The sequence below is a fragment of the Leptidea sinapis genome, chromosome 22 (assembly GCF_905404315.1).
Source record: "Leptidea sinapis chromosome 22, ilLepSina1.1, whole genome shotgun sequence".
NCBI lineage: Eukaryota > Metazoa > Arthropoda > Insecta > Lepidoptera > Pieridae > Leptidea > Leptidea sinapis.
In genome coordinates, this window is record NC_066286.1 from 6,708,453 (window position 1) to 6,731,996 (window position 23,544).

The window sequence follows — 23,544 nt, forward strand, 5'->3', positions numbered from 1 at the left end:
TGCATCTTGAGGTCATCCGCATAAAGATGGAATTTACAGAACTTAAAACATTTGACTATATTATTAATGAAAATATCGAACAACGTGGGGCTAAGATTGGAACCCTGCGGAACACCAGATTTCGCAATAAAAGTATTTGACTGGTACCCTCCAATAATAACATTCATCTCATGGATTTTTAAAAATAAGCCCATCCATTGAATAAGATTCCCACAAATACCGGACGCTCCAAGTTTTGCCAACAAAATGCGGTGATCAACGATATCAAATGCTTTTGCTAAATCTGTGTAAACACAGTCTATCTGATTTGAACTATCTAGGACAACTGATAAATCATCGACACACAATGCCAAATTGGATATATGTAGTAGTAAAAAGATTTAAGAAAGCTATGCCGGTTCTGTATTATTATTGATCTTGAGTGCCATGATAATATCGGACAGATTAAATGATAGATATGATTAGACCATATTCCCATATAATTAAAATGACACATTAAATATTTTTTATCTGTATCGGCCAGGTGTCGGAGTGCGCGGGCGTGAAGCGGCGCGTGGTGGCCCGCAACACGGGGCGCGTGGCCGTGCGCGTGTCGGCGTGGGACGTGGCGGGCGGCGGCTGCGCGGCGCGCGCCTTCTCCGTGCAGCCGTGCGGGCCCGCGCGCCTGGCGCCCAACGCGTCCGCCGCGCTCTACGTGCACTACGCGCCCGACTTCACGCTGGCCCGCGCGCACGCGCCGCTCGCGCTGCGCCTCGACGACGCGCCGCTGCGCTACACGCTGCTGGCCACCGTGCCCGCGCACCTGCTGGCTCGCTGCGCGGCGCAGCAGCCGGTGCACCCCTGGGACCCGCTGCTGCGCCGCCTGGTCTCCATGGTGGCCTTCCTCGTGCTCGCCGTGCTGCTCTTCTCGGCCGTGTTCGACTCCGAGCGGCTCCTGCGCCGCGCCCGCGCCGCCCGCGCGCCTTCGGCCGCCCGCCCGCCGCTGGACCTGCGCGAGATCACGGCGGAGATCGTCACCCCTCCACCGCCCCGCGCCGTCTCCAAGAAGCGTCGCCCCGCTCGGCGACAGATCGATCCCCGCGCCGAACGACGCGCATTCGAGCGGTGGCGAAGTGAAGTGTTGCGACGGACGGAGGACGAGTCGTCCCGCTCCAGCGAGGACAACGACGCGGAGGACAACGACAGGAACACGGAGGAGAGGGAGCAGAAGAGCGAAGAGGAAGTGTCAATAGAGGCGAGTCCGGTGGCGTCCAGTCAGTCGGACGACTCGAGCCCGGCGGAGCGCGACGACGCGGACGATCACTCGGCGTACGGGGGCGACGCCGAGCCGGAGGAGAGCGCGCGCGACCCCAGCCCGCCGCGCGACCCGCCCAAGAAGCTGGAGCGGCCGCGGCCTGAGTCCCGCCGGCCCGAGCGCGCGCGCGACGACGGCCGTAAGTCTTCGGCCGCGCGCGCCGTGCGCAAGGACAGCAAGCGGCGCCGCGAGCGGGTCGTCGCCACGCCCCCGCGGGACCCGCCCGCCGCCACGCTCACCGTACGTATAATACGGGCTCTATTGTACTTCTTTCTTTTTTTTAAATATATTTTTGTTGAGTTGTGTGCTTTGGAGGTTAGTCATGCATGGTGTAGTATCCAGTAATACATCCATATGTTCAATATATCATCTTTGTCCTATAAAAGATCTTGAGGGGCTCACCTTTTTTCCCCTTTTAAATGTTTGTTTTGGTGATTCTCCATTAGGGTTCTTGCCAATGGGTTGGGATGATTGTGAATTCGTTTTGTGTGTGTCAGTAATGAAGCCCTAGCTTCATCAATGACCGTTTTAATGTTTAGATCGTGGTGTATGCGACTACTAGTGATGTACCAAGGTGCCCCTGTTATCATACGTAAAGTTTTTGATTATATTGTTGGATATGGATGATATGCCCCACAGTTGTAAGCCGTAAGTCCAGACAGGCTTTTGATTTGTACAACAACAGTTTATTCGCTAAAGTAAGTTTAGACTTGCGGCCATTAAGCCAGCTAAACTTCCTAAGTTGTTGGCTAAGAGCTTTTCTTTTGGTCCATATATATCTTTCCAGGTGAGTCGAACTTATGGTTATGGTTTGTAAAGTGGCTTTGATCCAGTTCATTTCAGCCCTGTTACACTGCGACCAATGTGATCTATTGTGATAGCCACTGTTAAACTATAGCTCACTGAAAACATTGATTCTTTTCATGAATCTTATTATGTCTTTTGCAGTGAGCTGACGTATCTCAAATGGTTGAAGGATTGGACTTCCCAAAGAGATGCTACGTTTACGCATTAAAGGACCACATTCAGAGAGAATGTGTAGCGGGGTTTCATCTGCACTATTACAGAATCTACACGCTCTGCAATCTCTGAGACCTAAGATTGAGAGGTGTTTGTTTAATCTGCAGTGCCCCGTTAATGTCCTGGTTAATATGCGTAAGTTTTCTCTACTTAGCCCTAGTGCCTCATTTGCAGCCTTTTTGTTGAAGGCTTGGTTTAGGGTTTTGGAATGGGTTAAGTCCGGAGTGTTGCTCCAGAGTTTAATGCACTCTTGTGAACATGATGTATCAAGGGTTGATTTAACAAGGCTCCTTGGGACACCACAGAAGGGTTCAGGGCCAAATTGAGTGCTTTTAGCGCCAATTCTCGCAAGTTCGTCGGCGTATTCATTGCCTTCGATTCCTGCATGTCCTAGAACCCATCGAAGTGTAACTCTGTTCATTCCTCCCAGAGTATTCAGTATAGTCCGGCAGTTGTCTACAAGCTTTGAGACTGATCTGTTGGAGTCTATAGCGGACAGAGCCGCCTGACTATCTGTGTGGATATAAATACACTTGCCGACGTAGCCTTTATTTAGGATGGTGTCCGCACATTCTATTATGGCGTATACCTCCGACTGGAAAACGGAGGCAAGATTTCCCAAGTTGACAGATTTGCCAAATTTGGGGCACTCTCCGAAGATTCCACAGCCAACGTCAGAACCCGACTTGGATCCATCGGTATACCATTTAAGGCTCCCTTTTTTCCAAGTAATTCGATTGTTTAACCAGTCCTATCTTGTGGGGAATTCAATACTAAAGTTGCTGATAAAGTCAAATTTCGGCAGCATGGCGTCACTCACCATGTCTAATACAGGACTTCTCAGTAAGGATTGCTCAAATAGCCGCAGCGAGTTTGAGAGCCAGTTAGTCCGCATATGGGTCATTACTCTATGCATGCTGGCCCTCGCCTCCTTTTGTAGATATAGGTTTAGGGGCGGCAGGTTCAGAAGTGCATTTAGGGCTGCTCCCGGCGTGGACGTCATGGCTCCTGTTGTTATCGCGCATGCAGTCCTTTGAAGGCTTCCTAATTTGGCAATAACGGTCTTTTGGGCAATTTTTCTGCACCAGATCACAGAGCCATATGATATAAGTGGTCTTACAATGGCTGTGTACAGCATGATGGGCTTTAGACCCCATTTTTGGCCGACAAGACGACTACAACTACTTAAGGCAAATTTTGCCTTTTGCACAATACCGTCCACTTGACTATTCCAGGTAAGTTTCTGGTCTAAAGTAAGTCCCAGATAATTTACCTTGTCGGAAAACGGTATAGATCTATTATTCAGTCGCGGAGATATGAGGCCTTCCAACTTCCGCTTCCTTGTGAAAGGAACCAGGACAGTTTTGTCAGCATTAACCGCCAGTTCATTTTCTTGGCACCATTTGGATATTATGTTAAGCGCTTTTTGTATAAGGTACGAGATGGTACTTTGGCTGTCGCCTCGAATCATTATCACTAGGTCATCAGCATAACCTTGAGTGTCAATTCGAAGTTCATCCATCTTATAGAGAAGCCCATCAATGACAAGGGTCCATAGTAGAGGCGAAATGACGCCTCCTTGTGGACATCCTTTTGTGGTCATTACATCAAGAGAGACACCATGTAGCCTCAATCTAACAATCCTACTTGAGAGCATCGACTCAACCCATTTGACCGTGGTAGAGTCGGCCATTTTATCGGCTAAAGCCTTAACTAAGGCCTTTATGGGTGTTTTATCAAAAGCTCCTTCAATGTCTAGGAAGGCGCAAAGCGCAATTTGTTTGTCCTCAAGTGCCCTTTCTACCCTGTCTACGACTTGTAATAGGGCGGTTTCAGTAGATCTACCTCTACAATAGGCATGTTGAGTACGGTGGATGGGGTTATTAGGTAAAACCTTATCTCTGATGTACCTGTCCATCACCTTCTCCATACCTTTCAATAAGGATGAGGTAAGGCTGATTGGTCTGAAGGATTTTGGAATTGAGTAGTCCTTTCTGCCAGCCTTTGGAATAAACAGTACCTTGACCTTAGTCCACTGTTCTGGGATGTGTCCACATGCAAAACTCGCTCTGTAGATCCTGAGTAAATGTGGAAGGAGAATGTCAATTCCTTTCTGCAGGAAGATAGGAAGGATGCCATCCTCCCCACTTGCTTTATAGGGTTGGAACGATTTAATTGCCCATTTCACCTGTCTTATTACTTTGGCGGACATACACCAGTCCTCCCTACGAGTTCTATATGGTGTACTCGCCTTAAGTTCTTCAACCTCAAGATTGAGCGCTCCAGGGAAATGGGTTGAGACTAGAAGTTCCAAGGTTTCCTTCTCATCGGATGTGAAGGTCCCATCTGGTCTTTTCAGAAGTCCCAGTTGGTTCGGGCGTGGTTTCGAGAGCATTTTATGAAGTCTTGCACCTTGAGTCGTACTCATGACGTCCTCACATAGCTTCCTCCATGATGCTCTGCGGGCCCTCCTTATTTCTTTATTGTATTCCGTCAAGGCTTTTGTGTAAACTGACCAGTTTTTGGTGTTTTTAGCCTTGTTGTATAATATTCGGGTTTTCTTTCTAAGGTTTTCAAGCTTAGAGTTCCACCACGGTACTTCTCGATTCGAGGTCTTTGTTTCTAGTGGACAGCTCGTTTCATAGGCATCTATAATACCTTGCGTCAGAGCCGACACGGCTAGATTTGATACTCTTCGGAATTGATTCTAGGTTCCGCCTTAGGTTTACCGGCTGTCAAGAGTGGCTGCTAAAGAAAAAGTTATGTGTTTGTGGTCGGACATGGAGTTTTCATTACTTACCTTCCAGTTTAGGATATGTCTGGCAAGATTTTCCGTAGCGAAGGTTATGTCCAAAACTTCCTGCCTTGCTCTGGTTACAAAGGTAGGAGTACAACCTATGTTAAGAAGGTCAAGATGGTTAGAGTTAAGGAAATCATTTCAGATTCTAAAATCTCACCTCTATTATTGATGTTAGTGCTCCCCCATAAGTAGTGGTGAGCGTTGGCATCGCACCCAACCAGTAGTTCGGCCTTGTGCTTCCGCGCATATTCCACCACAGGCCTGATGATGTTGGTAGGGTCACTGTGGTCTCCGGGCAGATAGGCCGAGCAAATGATTACTCTAGACCCAGTCCACCCTTTGAAATTTACATAAGCCGCCACTGAGTCGAACTTAAGTGAAATATTAAATAAGTCTTACTTGTGATGATTTCCTGAGTCAGATCTGTATGGCCTGTATTCAAAACTGACAATGTTGCAGATCCATTGCATGATATGCAAAAGAAACAGTGGTCTTTTAATTGGCTTTTTGGTATTATAAGACTTTTATATTATTTATGCCGTCGTCCTATAAGGAATACATATATCACACGGACTGTCCTGAGAGACTGGCTCCGAGCTGTCACATTTTGTAGGGATTGGATGGACAAGGACTTATTTCCACAGTCCTGGACTACTTAACACAGGCATAACACGCGACACAATTGATCATCTCAAGCAACAAAGGATGCTCCAAAAGATCATTTAAGATCCTATAAAGCAAAAACTGATCGGATACCCATCGGCGATCTTTAAGAGACCATTAACGTTTCCATAAACTCTAAAATATATGTTATATGTTTTTTTATGAAACAAAACTATTTAATTGTTGCTCTGTAAAGAGCACACTTTCAAACATGACAATTATTTACAAACCTGTAAAGAGAAACACATTAAAAGCTATTGCTCCAATTAATATTTTAATAATCTAAAATGATTAATAGTATTTCTTTTACAAATAATCCTTGTTAATTTTCTATTACATAAAACCAGAGTGAGTACCATTAAAGAAGGAACATAGTGCAAAGTGCTGTCACCATAGAATAAATAGTTACATGTCTATTTAAAGACATTTACTTTGACTATTAAAAAAAAACTTTGACATTTAAAGTTAATGTGTGGGAAATTTAAATTAAATGGAGAGCCAAAAGAACTTCATTTACATTATATAATAATGGTATAATAGAATTCCAGATTACTTGTCCTTTTGATTTTCCTGTTGAATATATATTATATAGATATACCAACAAGCTACTACTACTAGAACAATATTGTAAATTAAAAACACATATTAATTTGAAACATCGAATACCATTGCCTAGTGCTTACTGAACATATGACCTGTTGCTTCGCGTTTATGACGAGTTATTAAAAAAATTATCTTGGATAATTTATGCGTCCAGACAAAGCCTCTTGCTGTTAGGCAACGCATGGAAACAATTCGGGTTTATTACTTTAGCATGCATGACAACTTTGCTTTAGTGTGCGTGCGTTGCCGTCAATAGAGTTAAACTTTTCGCTGCAATTTTATTCAACGTGTTCACAGCTGTCAGTCTTATCTGGAGGCAAGACTTATAAATTATCGAAGATAATTATATAATTCGCTATTATCGTGCGTAGAGGGGCTCTTGCCAATATTTGGTGCAATAAATATTTGTGGTATTTACCGGCTCTGCTTCTAAAATGGCCTTCCAAAAGGAATCATAATTGATGTCAAGATCAACTGATTATGTATGTATGTCTGTCTGACTGCAGTGCGGTGTGGTGAAGCCCGTGGTAGCGGACACAAGCCGAAGTGCGGTGCGGCGCGGCGCCACGTGGTCGTCTGTAGTGGCGGGGCCCCCGCTCGCGCCGATAGGGTCGGATGTGCGGCGGCGGGGCCCCGCGCCCGACACGTCTCTGTTCTACTACAACGGGGCCCCCGAGCGGCCGCGCATGGAGCCAGACCTCACGTGGAGGCCGCCCGTGCCACCCGCGCCCTTCCCCAGCGTCAACAGGGACTTTTTGGGTACGCACTACGCTGTTATATATTATTATTATTATCTTACTATCAATTACATTCTACCATTTTACCAGTAGGAGGCTCCTTTGCACAGGATGCCGTGAAGCAGTAGGTAATGCCTGAAGGGCGCCGTAGCTAGTGAAATTACTGGACAAATGAGACTTAAAATCTTATGTCTCAAGGTGACGAGCGCAATTGTAGTGCCGTTCAGAATTTTTGGGTTTTTCAAGAACCCAGAACGGCACTGCATTGTAATGGGCAGGGCGTATCAATTAGAAAAAAAAAAAACTAAAAAAACTTAAAAAATTACATTATTTCAGTAACCCTGTATTGGTCAAAAATGTGTCGTACCGTAGGTTTCAAAATTCTAAAGTACCTACTAATTTATTTATTTTTTACTTTATTGAAGACAAAAGCAGAAACAAAAGATTAAATACACATTAAAATTATAACGAACTAAAATAACTACAATTGTTCCCTTGAAATGGTGTCACTGAGAACATAATGTTGAAGATAAAAGCGAGGTACAAGTGCGCACGTACAGTTTACAATAAAAGTTAGATTCAGTGGTAATACTTGGTAAAAGTAAGCTATATCATTGAAAAAATTTATAATGCAAAGCAAAAATAATTTAATGAGTATTAAGTTTGATTAGAACTGAATTTTTTTACAGTACGACAGTTTTAGGTGTGTTGTTTGGGCTATTCAATACATTATTTAGACCAGTGTTTTTCAATCTTATTTATTTCGCGACCCCTTGACAGCTCGAAAAAATTCTGGCGACCCCGTTGTCAGTTAGAAACATGTTTAATTTAATTTTAAGACCACCATAGTGATTTTATGCACAATATGTCGCCCTGTGTTGGTTGAAATGAAAATAAGAATATCCAGAGCTGTCAAGGAAGGCTCTAAATATGTAGCATTCGCCACTCCATGCCTGTGTGATCTGACAGTCTCATCAATGGTGGACATTAAAACTGTGAAGAGAAATTGACTGCAATTATAACATGATGTGATTGTTGACATGTACCTAACGGTAATGAAACTGCAAACCGTACTGACGCAGCCAGAGGGGGTGAAAGGGGAACGGGAGGGGGGCTTCACGTTCCAGCGATAATGTGGCCATGTTAGTAGTGGGCGGAGTGTATCACTTACCTTTAGGTGCATATGTTGCTCCTGTCGTCACGTGATATCGTATAGTTCCAGAGGAGCCGGCGTCGTACAGCCTGGGGTCGGTGTGGGGCGGGGTGTCTGCGGGCCCCGACACGTGGGCCTGGGCCCCGCCGGCCGTGCGCCCTCCGCCCGGGTTCAGTGGCGCCCCCGCCCCCGCGCCGCGTGTGTACGACCCCTTCCGCTCCCTGGCCTCCATCTGGGCCCCCGCGCCGCACGACTGGTCGCTGCCACCGCGCCCCGACGACGACAACAAACCTGCCCACTCATAATCATCTTACACCATCACACCACAGTGTATATATCACCTAACTGAGTATGGAACCTACGTAATAGTCAGATATGACGCACGCACACATAGACAGGTAGGTGTCATATCTCGCGCGACTAACACACACCACTGAGATATCCGCTTAGTGGCCTTGTTGAGACCTGCTTATGTGTGCGTGCGCCGTTTCGAACGTTTGTACGTAGTTTCTATACTGCTTTAGCGTATATATATACTGTGACTACTCCCTCGCCATTGGTCTCAGATCTTCACCCGATTGTGGCTCTCGTTAATCCGACAAATTTTATTCAAAGACGCGTATTTCATTCAATACTTCGTTATCTGCAAATGTATTCCTTTCCAACCCCATTGCAAAGGTTAAAAGGGGGGCATTATATAATTTTATTACTGACACAGGAGGGCATTCCATCTTGACGTCTCAGATTTACGGAGTTATATATATATATATATATTTAAAATGTAATTAGCGATAACTTCCATTTTGTATGTGTTAAGAATGTCAGTTAATATTTTCCACAAGATAATATTGTCTTTAAAGTATTTGTTTACAATACATGATGTAGATATCTATACATGAGGGGTCGAAGCTTGGAATAACCATTTGGCATTCTATTTTCTTTTTAAATATTGTTTATGGTTGTCATAAGTGTAATATGTGAAAGGCTATCAATATGGACTCCGATAAAACGCTTAATTGTTACCCCTGCTCACATATTTTTATATGACTGCTTATATGTATTATCTTATAACTATCGCATAAAGACTTTTGACTTTAATGTAGACCTTATTTTGTGGGTGTAGATAAATTAAGACATACATAAATTCATATGAAATATAGCCAAAGTAAAGTATTTTGAAACTTTACTCGTGTATTTTATCTTTACTTTGGACTTTAATATACCCACAACTTCTGTATTACAATATCTCTATTATTTATGGACCAGTCAATGAATATGAGAGTAAGAGTAGCATAAAGCGTGGCTAAGTTTAAACTATTGTTTTTTATGTGTTCTAAAGTGCGGTGTCGGGCGTTCGTTCGGTGATGTCTAGTCATGATTTCACTTCAGCCGAACGTTGCATTCGTGAAGTACATTTTATATTTTAAGCATTAACGACTCGCTTTTATGATACTTATAAGTTGTATTTCTCGCCGCGGTGGTGAAAAATAAGGCTTCGGCGGCAAATGATGGCAAGTAACAAATCATAAGAAATTTATTTACTTTAATTTCAAATAAAATATTTAATTTAAAATAAATTACTTTGGCGCATAATGTTTCAAAATATTGGAATTTAAAATAAACTAGCTGTTGCCATATCTTTTGCCGCTCTGACCTCGTTTATCTGTTCTGTAAACACCTGTTATAATGTTCAAGTATCAAAACTGTTGACTCCGCACTAATCTGTCGTTTCTTGTTGAGATAGATCTGTTTTGAACAAATATGTATGCTTGATCTACACTTGTTTGTTCATATCGCCTCGTGTGGCGTTAGTCAAAAAGTACACAGTGAAGTGAAATATTGGAAGCTTTGAAATAAACGTTAATGAACAAATCGGTTACAGTGGAAATTGGCGAATTATTATCAATACAAAATTCATGCATTAAAGTTTATTAGTTATATTGCATAAATGTGGGAACAAAATGAAAATTCACATTATAAATTACAAAATATTACAACCACAGTTGCAAGACAATGTCATCTTGTTAAATAAAATTATACCTGCTTTTAAATGGATGCCGGGTAAAATATTTCGCCAATTTTCACCGTACAAATAATATACCAAGTATTCCAACGTTTCAATTATTACTTGTGAGATTATGAAGTGTTCACACAGACACGAGTTAGCTCACGTGATGTTGTTTATGAAGTGACACTACACCTTGTGTTGTGATTGAGGTGATCACTAGTCGACTGTACAACATTACAACTTCCGTTTTTGTCTCTTGAAGACTGAGTAAATATGTTTTTCTTAAATGCATATTGTGTATTTATTTCATTATCTTTTTACTTTAACACAATATCCGATGGCCAAACTTCACCAGCTGCAGATAGTCGAAAGAAGCGATTCCCTACACTATCGTTCAAACTAACACACCGACTCGTAACAGTAGTGATTTTTCCATTAAAACGTTCTCGGTTGTTTTCTCCTTGGTTCTAACCCTAGATTATTTTCAAATTAGATCAATATCATCATTACCTGTGTCTTTCTTTTTTTACATAAGAGGGGGAAAAAGGGCAAGAGGCTCACGGGATGTAAGTGGTGAGGTAACCGCCCATTGACATTGACAGCAAAAGGTGTCAAGAGATGTGTTGCCTCTAAGTGTGCTCTTTCTTTGAAGGTCCCTAAGTCGTATCGGTTCGGGAAAACAGCAGCCGGTAATCGATTCCACGAAGTGGCTGTGCGAGGCAAGAAATTTCTAGCAAAACGGTTGTGGAATGCCAGACGTTTCCCCCCCCTTTTCTCCCTCCCAACCTCTCCTCAAATACCAAGTCGCCAATGCCAATTGGCATCAATTTTCATTGCTTATGGACTCAGAAAGTTATTCTTTTACAGAGATAACAACATCTAATTGTCTCCAGATGTATGAGAAGTTCATTTCGTCAATTTTACAAGCTGCTAATGCTTCAATTCCCTTAAAAAATCCTGACCGAAAATTTACTTCTTCCCCTCCTTGGTGGGATGCTGAATGCTCCGCCATGGTCCGCTCGCGAAAAGAAGCTGAGAAAATATTCTCCACATCTTGTAGCATGGTAGATTTTATTTCCTTTAAACAGATTTCTGCTCGCACATCAAGACTTCTTTCCAAAAAGAAATCCCTTGGATGGCGTCAATTCTGTGAATCCTTATCTCCTCGTTCCCCCCTTTCCCTCGTTTGGAAAAATATAAAAACGTATCGTAGAGGTTTTGACAAGCCGGAAATTTCAATGACCCAAACTCTTTTATTAATGACTTCTTTTGCCATCTAGCTCCTCCCTACGTCCCTGAATCTGATTGCCTTTTTACTCCCGATCCGATTTCTACCCTTTCCGACTCAGACAAAATGAACGATCCTTTTTCCTTCTCCGAACTAACATCTGTTCTTGATCACCTTCGTGATTCCTATCCTGGCGCGGATGGTATACCTTATTCCTTCATTTGTAAATCCTCTACCACTAGCAAAAAAGTCCTTCTTAATATTCTCAATTCGTTCTACTCCTCCTGTGTAATCCCGAATTCTTGGAGAACACAAATCCATTCCTCTACTCAGGCAGAAAATGCACCAGCTGAGTATTCCGGTTAGGTTGATCAATATCATTTGTAATATGTTAATGGGTCGCTCTATTTCCGTCCGCCATCAAGGAACCCTCCTCCCACCTCGAACTGGAAGGGCCTCCCACAGGGTTCGGTGTTAAGTCCTATCCTATATAATATATATACTTCTGACCTAGGCCTTACTGTTAGCCCATTCTGCAAAATTCTTCAATATGCTGATGATATAGCACTATACTCCATCTCATCTTCTTTTAACTATTCATCATCTTGCTTAAATTCTGCTTTATATTATCTGAATCAATGGCTCAGACCACAACCTCACTCTTTCTGTCCCCAAATGTACTGCGGTTATTTTTTCCCGAAAACGCACTATACCGATCATAAATCTCTCAGTAGGTGATGAATCAGTCCCGTTTAAGGATGATGTTAAATTCCTAGGTCTTTTTCTTCTTGACTCTAAGCTCTCCGGTATTCACCACTTGAAGTACATTGTTAAGAAATGTGAGAGGGGTGTAAACGTTATGAGGGCCCTTTCGGGGGTACGTTGGGGTGCCCACTCATTTTGTCAAAAACTTTTATACAATGCTATCGTTCGTAGTCATTTTGATTACGGTAGCTTTCTACTTGAGCCGTGTAGCAAAATAGCCCTGTCCAAATTAGAGAAAATCCAGTCCAAATGCTTACGAATCATAACTGGTGCTATGAAATGTTCTCCCGTCAACGCTCTCCAAGTGGAGTGTGTAGACCCACCTCTTCACATTCGCCGTCAGTACCTAGCCGATAGATTCCTAACTAAAGTAATCCAATTTAGCGCACACCCCCTTCTTGATATTCTGCACTCTCTGTCTCTAACTATTCAAACTTCTTTATATTGGTCTCATAAAGATCTACCTCCGTTAATTAATTCTTATACTAAATTTAAAGCCTTTCCAGTTCCCATTTACCAATCAGCCTTATAATTAAGCCAATTAAGCCCAGTCTTTGAAGTAGAATATCAGTCTCTCATTTTCCAACCTAAATATATAATATCTTCTGATTGGTCTGATTGGGTGACGTTGTACACGGACGCATCCAAATTATCCAACAATAGCTGGGTCGGGTCTGCAGTTTGGATCCCTAAGTTCCGTATAATTTTAAATTACAAAAGTCCCTCGCAGAATTCCATCTTTACTGGCGAATCAATTGCCCTGTCAGAGGCGGTGTCATATGTTGAATTACATAAGATCAACAAGGCTTTAATCTTGTCTGACTCATTAAGCTGCTTGTTGGACCTAACAAAAAATCCTTTCAAATCTTCAAACAACTTCACAATTAATTTAAGAACAAAGGCATCCCTGTACAGATGTCACATAATGGGAATAGAAGTTGCATTAGCTTGGATACCTAGTCATCTAGGGATAACTGGCAATGAAATTGCAGACTCGTGCGCTAAAGACGCGATTCAGTCTGCAACATTAAAATTTAATTACTGTTTTCCTCGAGATCTACGCGCTATGTCTAAACACTTTCTGGTTGATTCATGGAATGCTTTATGGCAAATCACAAAACAAACTAAAGGTAAATTCTATGGTTCTATCCAACCCTTTATCCCCTCTAAGCCCTGGTTCTTTCATCAAAAAAAAACAAAATAAACTTTTCACTTCTGTCATCATACGACTTCGCTTGGGATTTGTCTGTTCCCCAGTATTTTTGTCAAGATCCGGGTAAGGGACCATTCTATATGTGAATGTGGCCTTGAGGAAGGTACTCTTGAACATATTTTTTTCTATTGCCCTAAATTGTCAATTCCTTTATATGACCTTCTACCGAAGGATATCCCTCGCCCCATCAACATCCCTTTTCTTCTTACTTTATGCCATTCCCCTTTCATAAAGATTCTTTACAAATTTATCTCCCGCAATAATATTAAATTGTAATTTCTATCCTCTTATCTCATACTTTCTTCGCTTCTATTAGGCACATATTCCCACTTACATTCACACATTTCTCCCTTAAACTTAGATTAGATACTAACAAGGTAGTTAATATTGTTGTGTTATGGGTGTTTATTACTAACCGTACTAACTCTTGTTGCCTATTCTTCAGTTCACAAAAAAACCACAGCTATATCAACCGATCATTTCCTTTTAAATCAGCTCTTTATATACTTCAATTAGCTAAATTAAAAAATCTCTCCACCTTGACGTTGGCCGAATCGTCGACATTCAGTCGACGGAGCCAGTTATATAAAGAAAAAAAAGTGTGCTCTTTCTTTGAAGGTCCCCAAGTCGTATCGGTTCGGGAAAACAGCAGCCGTTAATTGATTCCACGAAGTGGCTGTGCGAGGCAAATTTCTAGCAAAATGGTTGTGGAATGCCAGACGTCAACGTGATGAGGGTGGTATTTTGACGTAATATCCGGTGGTGGAATCAACACGAATTTTTACTTTATTTATCTTTTTTCAAATATTATGTATCCGCTAAGGAAGTTGCGAGATATTCTCAATACAAGTGTCCTAAGACAATTTACTGGGAAGTCTCATCCACTAAAATAAATATGCACTCTTTGAAATAAACGAATTTTATTTAGTTATTGAATAGCTTCGCTGAGTACCTACTTCCCGTGATAAATGCGGTAGAAGATATGGTCTGTTTTGTTTTTGTAAGTGCTAGCTTCAAAAAGTGCTTAAAACGGCTCAATCATAAAGGCTGCAAACAGAGGTCTAGCATACAAACCCGAGAACAAAAAGCGAATTAATCAAAATAATCTGACACAGAATATTTCCTTTCCATTCAGTTTTTAAAATGGACCTAGTTATGCAGAAAACAGCCATTTCACAATTTTTCAAAAAATGAGATAAAAACAGCCAGGCTAATTCGGATATGGCGAATTTTGTACAAAAATAAATCCAGCCATATCAACAAATGTATTTCGTAAAAAACAGTCAGCTTTGTGTAAGATGCAGCCAATTTATAAACAAACTAAAATACTTATATTGCAGAAGACAGCCTACCTGTGTGGTTGTTTATTACAAATTTCAAAATGTTAGGAGGTAGCCAAGTTAATAATACAAGTTACGTAAGAAGCAGCCTATCTATGATGGCTGTTTTCTGTCAATCCTGGCTGTTTTGTGAAATATTATTTATTTTATAACACGATATTTATGAATGTTTAGTAGTAGTACACTACATGACAGTTGTTCTGTCCGCGACACATCCTGGACAGCAAGCCGTTTTGACCCAAATTGGTCCTGGTATTCATTGCATAAAAGGGCCTATAATTAGTTAATCTATAATTAGGTCTGGGGACAACCAAGGATATCTGTGCAAGCAAGCTAGGGCAATGCATGAAGCGTCTTAGAATTTTAAACAACAGGATTTAATCCGATACGTAGGTAATGGCGTTCCTCAAGAGATGAAAATTTAAAGTGTTGTAATCTCTCCGGATATGATTAAAGGAGTAGACAATTTATTTTCATGGACAGTAAGAATAACATGAAGCGTTTTTGGACTTTCTCGATTCTGTTAATGTGATTTTTATAGTGGGGATTCCATATACTGCAACAATATTCCAAAATAGATCCGTCTTCAGAGCTGTATTATTTTTGAAAATATTGCAATTTCGCCATAAAAATCCCAGCAACCGGTATAACCTATTAACTATATCATCTATGTGGTAAACAAATTTTACCTTACGATGAAAAAATACGCCAAGATCTTATCTTGTCCACTTCCTTGAGAACTGTGTCTTGCAGTTGATATGAAGAATCAATCACTGATAGTTTCTTAGTAAATTTTATATGTTTGCATTTTTTGATATTAATAGGTGTTGTCAATCAACCATTTACCAAACCGATTTAAGTCATAATTATTGAGAGAAAGTAATTTGTAGTATGAGAAATAGGTACAACATTTAAATTTTTATCGATACCTTTACTTTTACATTGAATGAGAAATTAGTGTTTGAAGGCATCAAATATAGAACTGACGATCTTGATGATCTAGCCCTGCCTACTAAGCTAGAGATCCCGAGTTCGAATCTCGGTAGGTGGAAACATTTATATGATGCATATTGTTGTTTGTTTCCAAGAGACTTTATGTATGTTTAAGCTAAGTGGATGTTGTTTATAAGTATATTGTATTAAATATATCATTTTCTTGTGTCCTAGTAGTAGTACAGGCTATGCCTAGTTTGGGGCAAGATAATGTGTGTATTTCAATATTATATATAAATTATATGTATATGATGCATCCACAATGTAGTCTGGAGATAGCTGAAGGCAATTTGACTATCTTCTAAATGACCAGTAGGCAGGGAACGCATATAAAACATGGAAGCATTTCTGACACTATAAATAGCACAACTAAAACTATACTGGAAACTGGAAAATGTATAGATATTCATTTCTTTTATTATTACAGTTCCCCTCATACATAATGCATATATGAAAAAAATTGGTAATATGTAAAGAGAGTAAGCCAATTGATATGTTGTACTTATGTGGAGATGATTATGGGGATAAATTCATCAAATCAATACATTAAAAAGAGCTTTGATGTTCTATTGAATGAAGCATGTTTATTGTTGGACTAATTTGATTTAAAAATGTCATCGAAAGTTCTATCAAGTGCTCACTCAATGCAACTAACCACAGTAATAAAAAAACATTGGCGTTACAGTAACCAGCAGAAAGGAAAACCTCATGGCCATGACTACACTGCCAAGAGTGAGACTCGGAGGATGTTGCACTTTCTCAAGTATTCTTATCTTGATGTATGTATTTCATGTATGATATATGAAATGCAAGCCCATTTGTGAGTGGTTATAGACTATAGTACCTATGTGTGTATTGTGAACTAGAATAATTGCAATACACCATTGATATTCACAGCGGAGCCCCAAGTTTAATCTTCACCCGCCACAAACCAATGTGTTTTCGGTTTATGAATTCATATTATGTACACTTCTATGAGATTGGCAATAGTCTTGTCTTGTGGTACCTCTGATGTTCCAAGAGAGTACAGACCTCAGTAATCACATACCAGCAGTTGACTCACATAAAAAGCCTTCTTAAAGTTCTTATTGATAGAAATAGCAGGACCAGGATTCCAATAAATGGTAAGGTACTATGGGAAGCCTTATGAAGGGTATTAGTGATTAAAATGCAAATGTGGGTATGGGAAAATTATCAAGCTTAAAATACAATTCTTATGCAATCACAATGCATTTATTCAAATTATTTACATACTCATTCATTATAATACCCTTCTCTATCTCAGTCAGGGATAACAAGGTATAAACTGCAACCATTGATAGTACACTCTACCCTCAATATCTGTATTTAGTAGAATAGTCTTTTGGTGATACAACTAAACCACGACCCTTTCTAGAACCCCTATACACTGTCTCTATAATGTCTATCATTTCTTGTTTGTCTTCTAATGGCCAATTTATTTTGTTGTTATTACCAGTCCCCAAGTCAATCATTATGTGTTTGTTGCGGAAGAAAAACATCACTGTACAGGGGTCATACAATTCATACCTGCAAACGATATTTAATGTTAGCACATTACAGAAATGACAGATTTAATTAATTATTTTTATAACACTTCATGGTGGCTGTTCAAACGCCCAAGATAATTTATGCCTCTTACTGTATACACAAGGCAACAGTTCATAACTTTAGTGTGCATCTGATGCTCAAAATAGAGACTTACAGTTTGCCACTATTTTTTGACATATTCCCAGCTGTCACAGTCTATCTAGACATAAAGTTTCTAAGGTTAAAATTATGAAAAACGTTAAAAGAGATTTTACATTTGGCCAGTGATAGTCTAATATTGTCTTAACATTGAATAAATGGTGTTTATTAGCTATGAAATTTTGACAAATTAGCAAAAAATTAACATTAGACAGCAGTGTATATTTTTAGAAGCTGACATTCATAACAACTTATTTTTTTTAACTCAATGAAAAAGGATAAGCATTAACTAGTATAATAAGTATTGTTTTGTTGGTAAATAATAATTAATTCTTCAGTAATTTGTGATACTTTTTTCATAAGATCTATTTGTAACATCTCTTTTCTGTCTGACAAAACAAATAACACTACAGATCTTTCAAAACCTAGTAGGATGCAATTCTCATTTGATATTAAACTGAATTCAATTTTATACATACATTTTGTTGAAATCAGGAACTTCTGTGATATCAACGAGATATATCACAGCAAAATTCTTCACTTTCTCAGCAATGCTATACAGCACTTCATCCATTTTCATACATGTAGGATCCCAGTCATGTCCAAATCTAATCACCTGCACATATTTACTTATCTTTATGGGGTCAGTTTTAAACTAGACTTATTTTTATAGGGTTGGTTTAGGTTACACTGAACACAAATTATACTTTTAATTCAAATTATGTACATGTCCAGTGGGAGACTTCTTTACACAGAATGTGACTGGAAAGCATTAATTAAAACAACCACAATGGCACCTATTTCTGCAGTCAAGTAGGTAGCATTATGCAAGAACTGTTTCAGTTTCAAGTTTGACGAATTACTGGGCTAATGATACCATAAAATCTTATGTCTGAAAGAGACAAGCGCAACTACGATGCAAATCAGAATTTTAAGTATTTCGAGAATCCTGAGTACCACACTCATTATGCCGCTGTAAAACATTATATACAATAACTGCTCAATAACAAATTATAGAAATAGTTGACTTCTAGAAATTTAACAATGCTCAACTCACCACAACACGGTCTTCTTCGGAAAGAATAGCTTGGTCCACCTGCCAGCCATTGTGAAGATGTCCTAACATGTAACTCATTTTTATTATTCAATTATATCTCGTTTTAATATAAAAAAAGTTACGAATGTTTTCAAGTTTATATTTATGTGTACAAATTACGAAATAATATTTCTCATACCTTAGTGTACCGTAAAACGGGGTGAATGGGGACGAAACTAGATTTTAGATGACATTTTCTCTGATTTCTTTCTATAAAACCTATGTTATTTATATTTAAAAACTTGAGTTAAAACTATCTCTATTAGATAAAATGTAGAAAGAACTTAAAAAATTTACGAATTACTCATGATAGCTTAAAATGTTGCCCATCCCTATTTAAACTCTTAGAGGGGTTAATAGGGATCAGCTATGGGACAATAGAAAAAAACAGTCAGGGTTGTCACGGCTAAGTCAAATATTACCATTATTTTGCACAGTCGGGTAAAGGTTAAATAATACAAATGAATTCAAAAATATAAAATCACTGTAATAATCAACATTATAGAAGTATTAAAATCTTTTTTTAATCAACATACTATACTTAAAGTATTATAATTAACATATTAATTATTATATTAAGTATAAATAAGAGGCCAGGTTATCACCTATAAAAATTTTAGATCCAATTTTATCACTGAAATACGGCATTGCAATAGTTCAAACCCAGTCTTGGAAAATATTACCATCTTAACGAGCCGGAAGGTGTGCAGTTGTACCTACAATATTTATGTCCATTTTGCCGCCACGTATCGTACATATTTTGCAATTTATATACAACATATGGGGGTAGAAGAGTGCCGTCAGCTGCAGAAGTCATCATAAGAGATGTGGAACCCTTTGTATGGTTCATTACCCTTTCAGGGTATTTGACTGTTCTCTTAACCAACACTCTGACGTCCTGGGTCATCGCTGAGGTTGGTCTCATCGTAATTATCAATGTTAGCAGGTGGTGTGCCTCGAAGAGACGTTTCAAGTTTTCTAAAATATTCATCGATGGTTTCTGGTGAAACAGCTGCTCTTGCTCTCTTTGTATTTTGACTGAGTCTTTTGCTAATTTTATTTTTATGCCTTTTAAGAAAACATGACATAAAATCAGGACATGGCAAATTATTTTTGAACCTTTTGATATCAACTCCCATTTTATCCAGGTATCCTTTTATCAGCAATCTAAAATCAATGGGTTCTAGAGGATATCCCCATTCTGAACATACATTTACGTACTCTACTAAGTACGCTTCTTCAGCCCGGCTTAGGGCAGTTTGGCCTCCTTGTTTTTTCATGACACGGGTGTTGTGCTGATGCAGGACTGATTTCGGTATATCGTATTTCCGTGAAACATCTTTAAAGGAAAGGTTAGAGCTATTGTACTCGTGTAGTGCTATTTCTATTACAGAATCGTCATATTTTTTATGATTTGTGTTTCGACTAGTTTGGTAATCACGCGGCGTTGTCCAAAAATAGATGTTATCTGAAAAAAGAAAGAGATTTAATGATAGAATTGCACTTATTTCTTATTATTGTTCAACAAATATAAACTCGTTTGTCTACCTATTGCATTAAAAATATATTATAACTAACCAAATTCACATGGAATCACAATAGTACCAGCAAACTTATCTGGTGATTAAGTCGGAAAGTGGGCATCGGAACTTCTTAATGGAACCATGTAACTATCCAAGCTGAGCTTGTGCTTATTAGAATTATCATAACACATGCTCTTCCTATATATCCACATCTTAAGTAACGATTTCTTTGAATTGTAAAGCTGTTGTACCCCCTCATAATTACTACTCGTCATAATTTATTTTTTACTTTTTAGTTATCATGTATTAATAATCTTTGCATGTTTAAAGCCGATATTTAATTTTGTAACTATTTATATGATAAAAAACAAGAACATTGTGGTGACAGCCCTGTCCCTATTGACCCTTCTACATTCCCATTGAGTCACTAAGCTCGTCACTATTAACCAAATATGGCGTCCCTATTAGACTTACTAACCATCCCTATACACCCCATTCGGCGTTCCTATTCACCTCAAATTTCGATAAAAAGTATCTCCACCCACTTTTAACCGTTAAATTTACAAATAAGCGCTTAAATTGTACTCACCCTTTATGTAACGTCTCTAGAAATAACTAATATACCGTAATAAAACTAAACTAGCTCAAATAGTTCTAAAAAAATATATTTATCTCGAAAGTTTAGAACCACAAAAAAACACCGGTAACAGAGCAACAACTTCAGTAGTGAATCTTACGCCGAATTGCTTGACTTCATGTTAAACAAATGCTGCCAACCTAGAGAGTATATATTCTACTACGATTTTCTTCAAAAAAGTATGTAGTAATCTATGGTAAGCAAATTAATTTCTCGTCTCAGGTTCAATTTTGATTTTATCCCTATTCACCCCTGGATCCCTAATCACCCCGTTTTACGGTACACTGTACAGTTTCTCGATTCTACTTCTTTCTTTAGTGACAACTGACAATGACAGTTACTGACAACTAAGATATTGTGTGTTTTAGATAACATGGAAGAGGTAGGCAATTATTATTCTCCGTCCACGACAGAAAAACAATTCCGTGGGTGCGCTGAGTTTTTATTTGTTTTTCGATTTATACCCAATATTCGGTGAGTTGACAATGTTGTAACACAATTATATTATGTGAGACATCATATTATTATATAATAATAATAGTATGATTTACTATAGTATTTGTTGATTTAAATAAGACTTGAAATTCCATTTAATACGAATAACGACTATATATAGACATAGCAGTCGAAGCTTATTATGGTGTCATTTGTGGCATGTGCCATATTTCGGCTTTGATTTTGTATGAGGTGCATTGTCTATATGTATATAACGTCATTGTATCCATTGAAAGTAGTGTTAAAATTCACTTTGGTAACAAACTTTCTTGTCTAAGCTGAATAAAAAAAACTGAAATTCGTTAATCGAATGTTGCACGTTTTTTAAAAAATGAACTACATAGGTCCCATTTGGAAAAAAATTCATACATAAATTTCAAACCATGAAGGTTCTATGTCAATTCGAAGTACTTGTTAGTACTTAGTTATTGATGATCTATACATATAGACAATGCACCTCATACAAAATCAAAGTCGGAATATGGCACATGCCATAAATGACACGATAATAACCTTCGTCTGCTATGTTTATATATTTCTGGGTTTACTCAAGTTATTTAAAATATTATTGGTCAATACTCAGCAATGTAATAGTAGATTGTTAACCGATGGTCGAAAGAATCAATTTCCGAGGTATGTAGACGCCCGAGCGCAGCGAGGTCGGCTATAGTCCAAGTAGGAATTGATACTTTTATCCGAGTTAAACACTCTAGTTTTCATTTCGAATATGAGGAAAATAAAACTAGTTGTTTATCTAAGCACAGTTTAGTATCCCGCCAATTTATGTCGACTTTTTAAATTTCAAATATGGCACTTACCGCGTAATTGTTGCGCTGAGTTGACACTGGCTGTTTAGAAAGTCACATGGCCACAGCATTTTTTTAATTAGTTCTTTTTTACATAAAACTCTTCACAGCAGTTCTATTTTTAAAGTTTTTCCTTCTCTCTATAGAGGCAGCAGTATTTTCCACCCAATACTCAGATCAAAACAACATTACTTTCCGAGTATGAGTAATGAAAACACTATTTCTAATATGATTTGGACAGTGGCATCAGTGGAGTAGCAGTTAGGTATTTTTTAAACCCAGACTTACAAGATTTGTTTAGTTTAGGAGGTTTTGTACGTTTTTAATCAAAAATCACACTCATATTATAAAGGGAAAAGTGTGTATGTTATTTATTGGCTTGTGTCTATATTAATTGTTACTTCTTTACATTATAAAGGGATTTGGATTTAATAAGTTAAAGTAACCTTTAATGAGAGAAACTAATAGTCAAATATAATATTTTTTTATGTACATAAAGTAATTAGTTAAACTGGTTATTTAAATGTTAAGTTCCTTGAATTAAATTAAATTTGTCTTTTAGACTTAGATATCTTTATGAGAGTATCTTTTTGGTATATCTAGTGTTAGCGGACATCAACATTTATTTGTATGTCAGCTTCTGTCAAATTTTAAATAATGTCAAAAAACTTAAAACTTTAGTGGTGAAATATGGTTTGTAAATTTCTTCACATCTCTCTCTTGCAACCGACTGGCGCCAATTCTCTTTAATTATCTCGTGTAAAGATTCGTTTTTTTTTTAAATTATCTACGCTTTATTCATATCAATCTTATATAAATAAAATAACCTTACCGATGATAAGTTACACCATCTTTTTTTGAGTCGTTAATGTATTATTTAAGCACTTTTTATAGCACACTTAGGCTTGTTGATTGACACACAGTTGACTACAGTTGACACGACTAAGGAGAAAAGTGTGCTTACATTGTCTTTAAGCACACTTTTGCCGTTCCGTTATCAGACTGCGAATGATATGTCCATATGTATATATAGAACGTCATTGACCTATTACAATAAAATTTCATTAAAATTAAAAGTCAATTTCATTCTTTAACCCTTTTTAATAATTTTGCTTTTATATTAGTAAAATCTTATTTTTACAATTTTGTGTTACAAGTTAATATTGATTCAATCAACTTACTTATGTGTAGTTAATTAGGTGAAAAAGTAAAAGTATAATATGCAAAGTGCATTTTTTCTTGTCCAAGACGCAACGTCTTCATACATTATGGTCGGTCAAATTATTAGGAACATATTGTGGAAGGTGGCACAGGACTGCTGCAATAAAAATTATATAAGACTTTTCAGAAAAATATTGCCATTAATTTAAAACAGAGAAAATTGTCTATATAAAAATCATTAGATTCATTTGCTTTTTGATTAATCAAACAGAAACAATGCCATTTCATGAAGTTAATCAATG

The 23,544-nt window shown here is 38.5% G+C and overlaps 3 protein-coding genes across 3 annotated transcripts in view; 1 reads left to right on the plus strand and 2 right to left on the minus strand.

The window, feature by feature from the left end:
- Nucleotides 1-10,569, plus strand: part of LOC126970784 (transmembrane protein 131) — a 48,877-nt gene extending 38,308 nt beyond the window's left edge. The window contains exons 21-23 of the mRNA XM_050816868.1: nucleotides 524-1,534; nucleotides 6,887-7,139; nucleotides 8,334-10,569. Coding sequence (XP_050672825.1) covers nucleotides 524-1,534; nucleotides 6,887-7,139; nucleotides 8,334-8,575 — 1,506 coding nt within the window. The 3' untranslated portion in view covers nucleotides 8,576-10,569. The remainder of the gene's footprint in view (nucleotides 1-523; nucleotides 1,535-6,886; nucleotides 7,140-8,333) is intronic.
- Nucleotides 1-23,544, minus strand: part of LOC126970838 (protein cereblon) — a 272,220-nt gene that overhangs the window by 60,982 nt on the left and 187,694 nt on the right. The window lies entirely within an intron of this gene.
- LOC126970894 (thioredoxin-like protein 4A) lies at nucleotides 17,029-21,082 on the minus strand. The gene is made up of 4 exons (XM_050817043.1): nucleotides 21,060-21,082; nucleotides 18,582-18,765; nucleotides 18,004-18,140; nucleotides 17,029-17,365 (listed from the first exon to the last, which is right to left on the minus strand). The coding sequence occupies exons 2-4, from the start codon at nucleotides 18,657-18,659 to the stop codon at nucleotides 17,152-17,154; spliced, it is 429 nt and encodes a 142-aa protein (XP_050673000.1). The 5' UTR covers nucleotides 18,660-18,765; nucleotides 21,060-21,082; the 3' UTR covers nucleotides 17,029-17,151.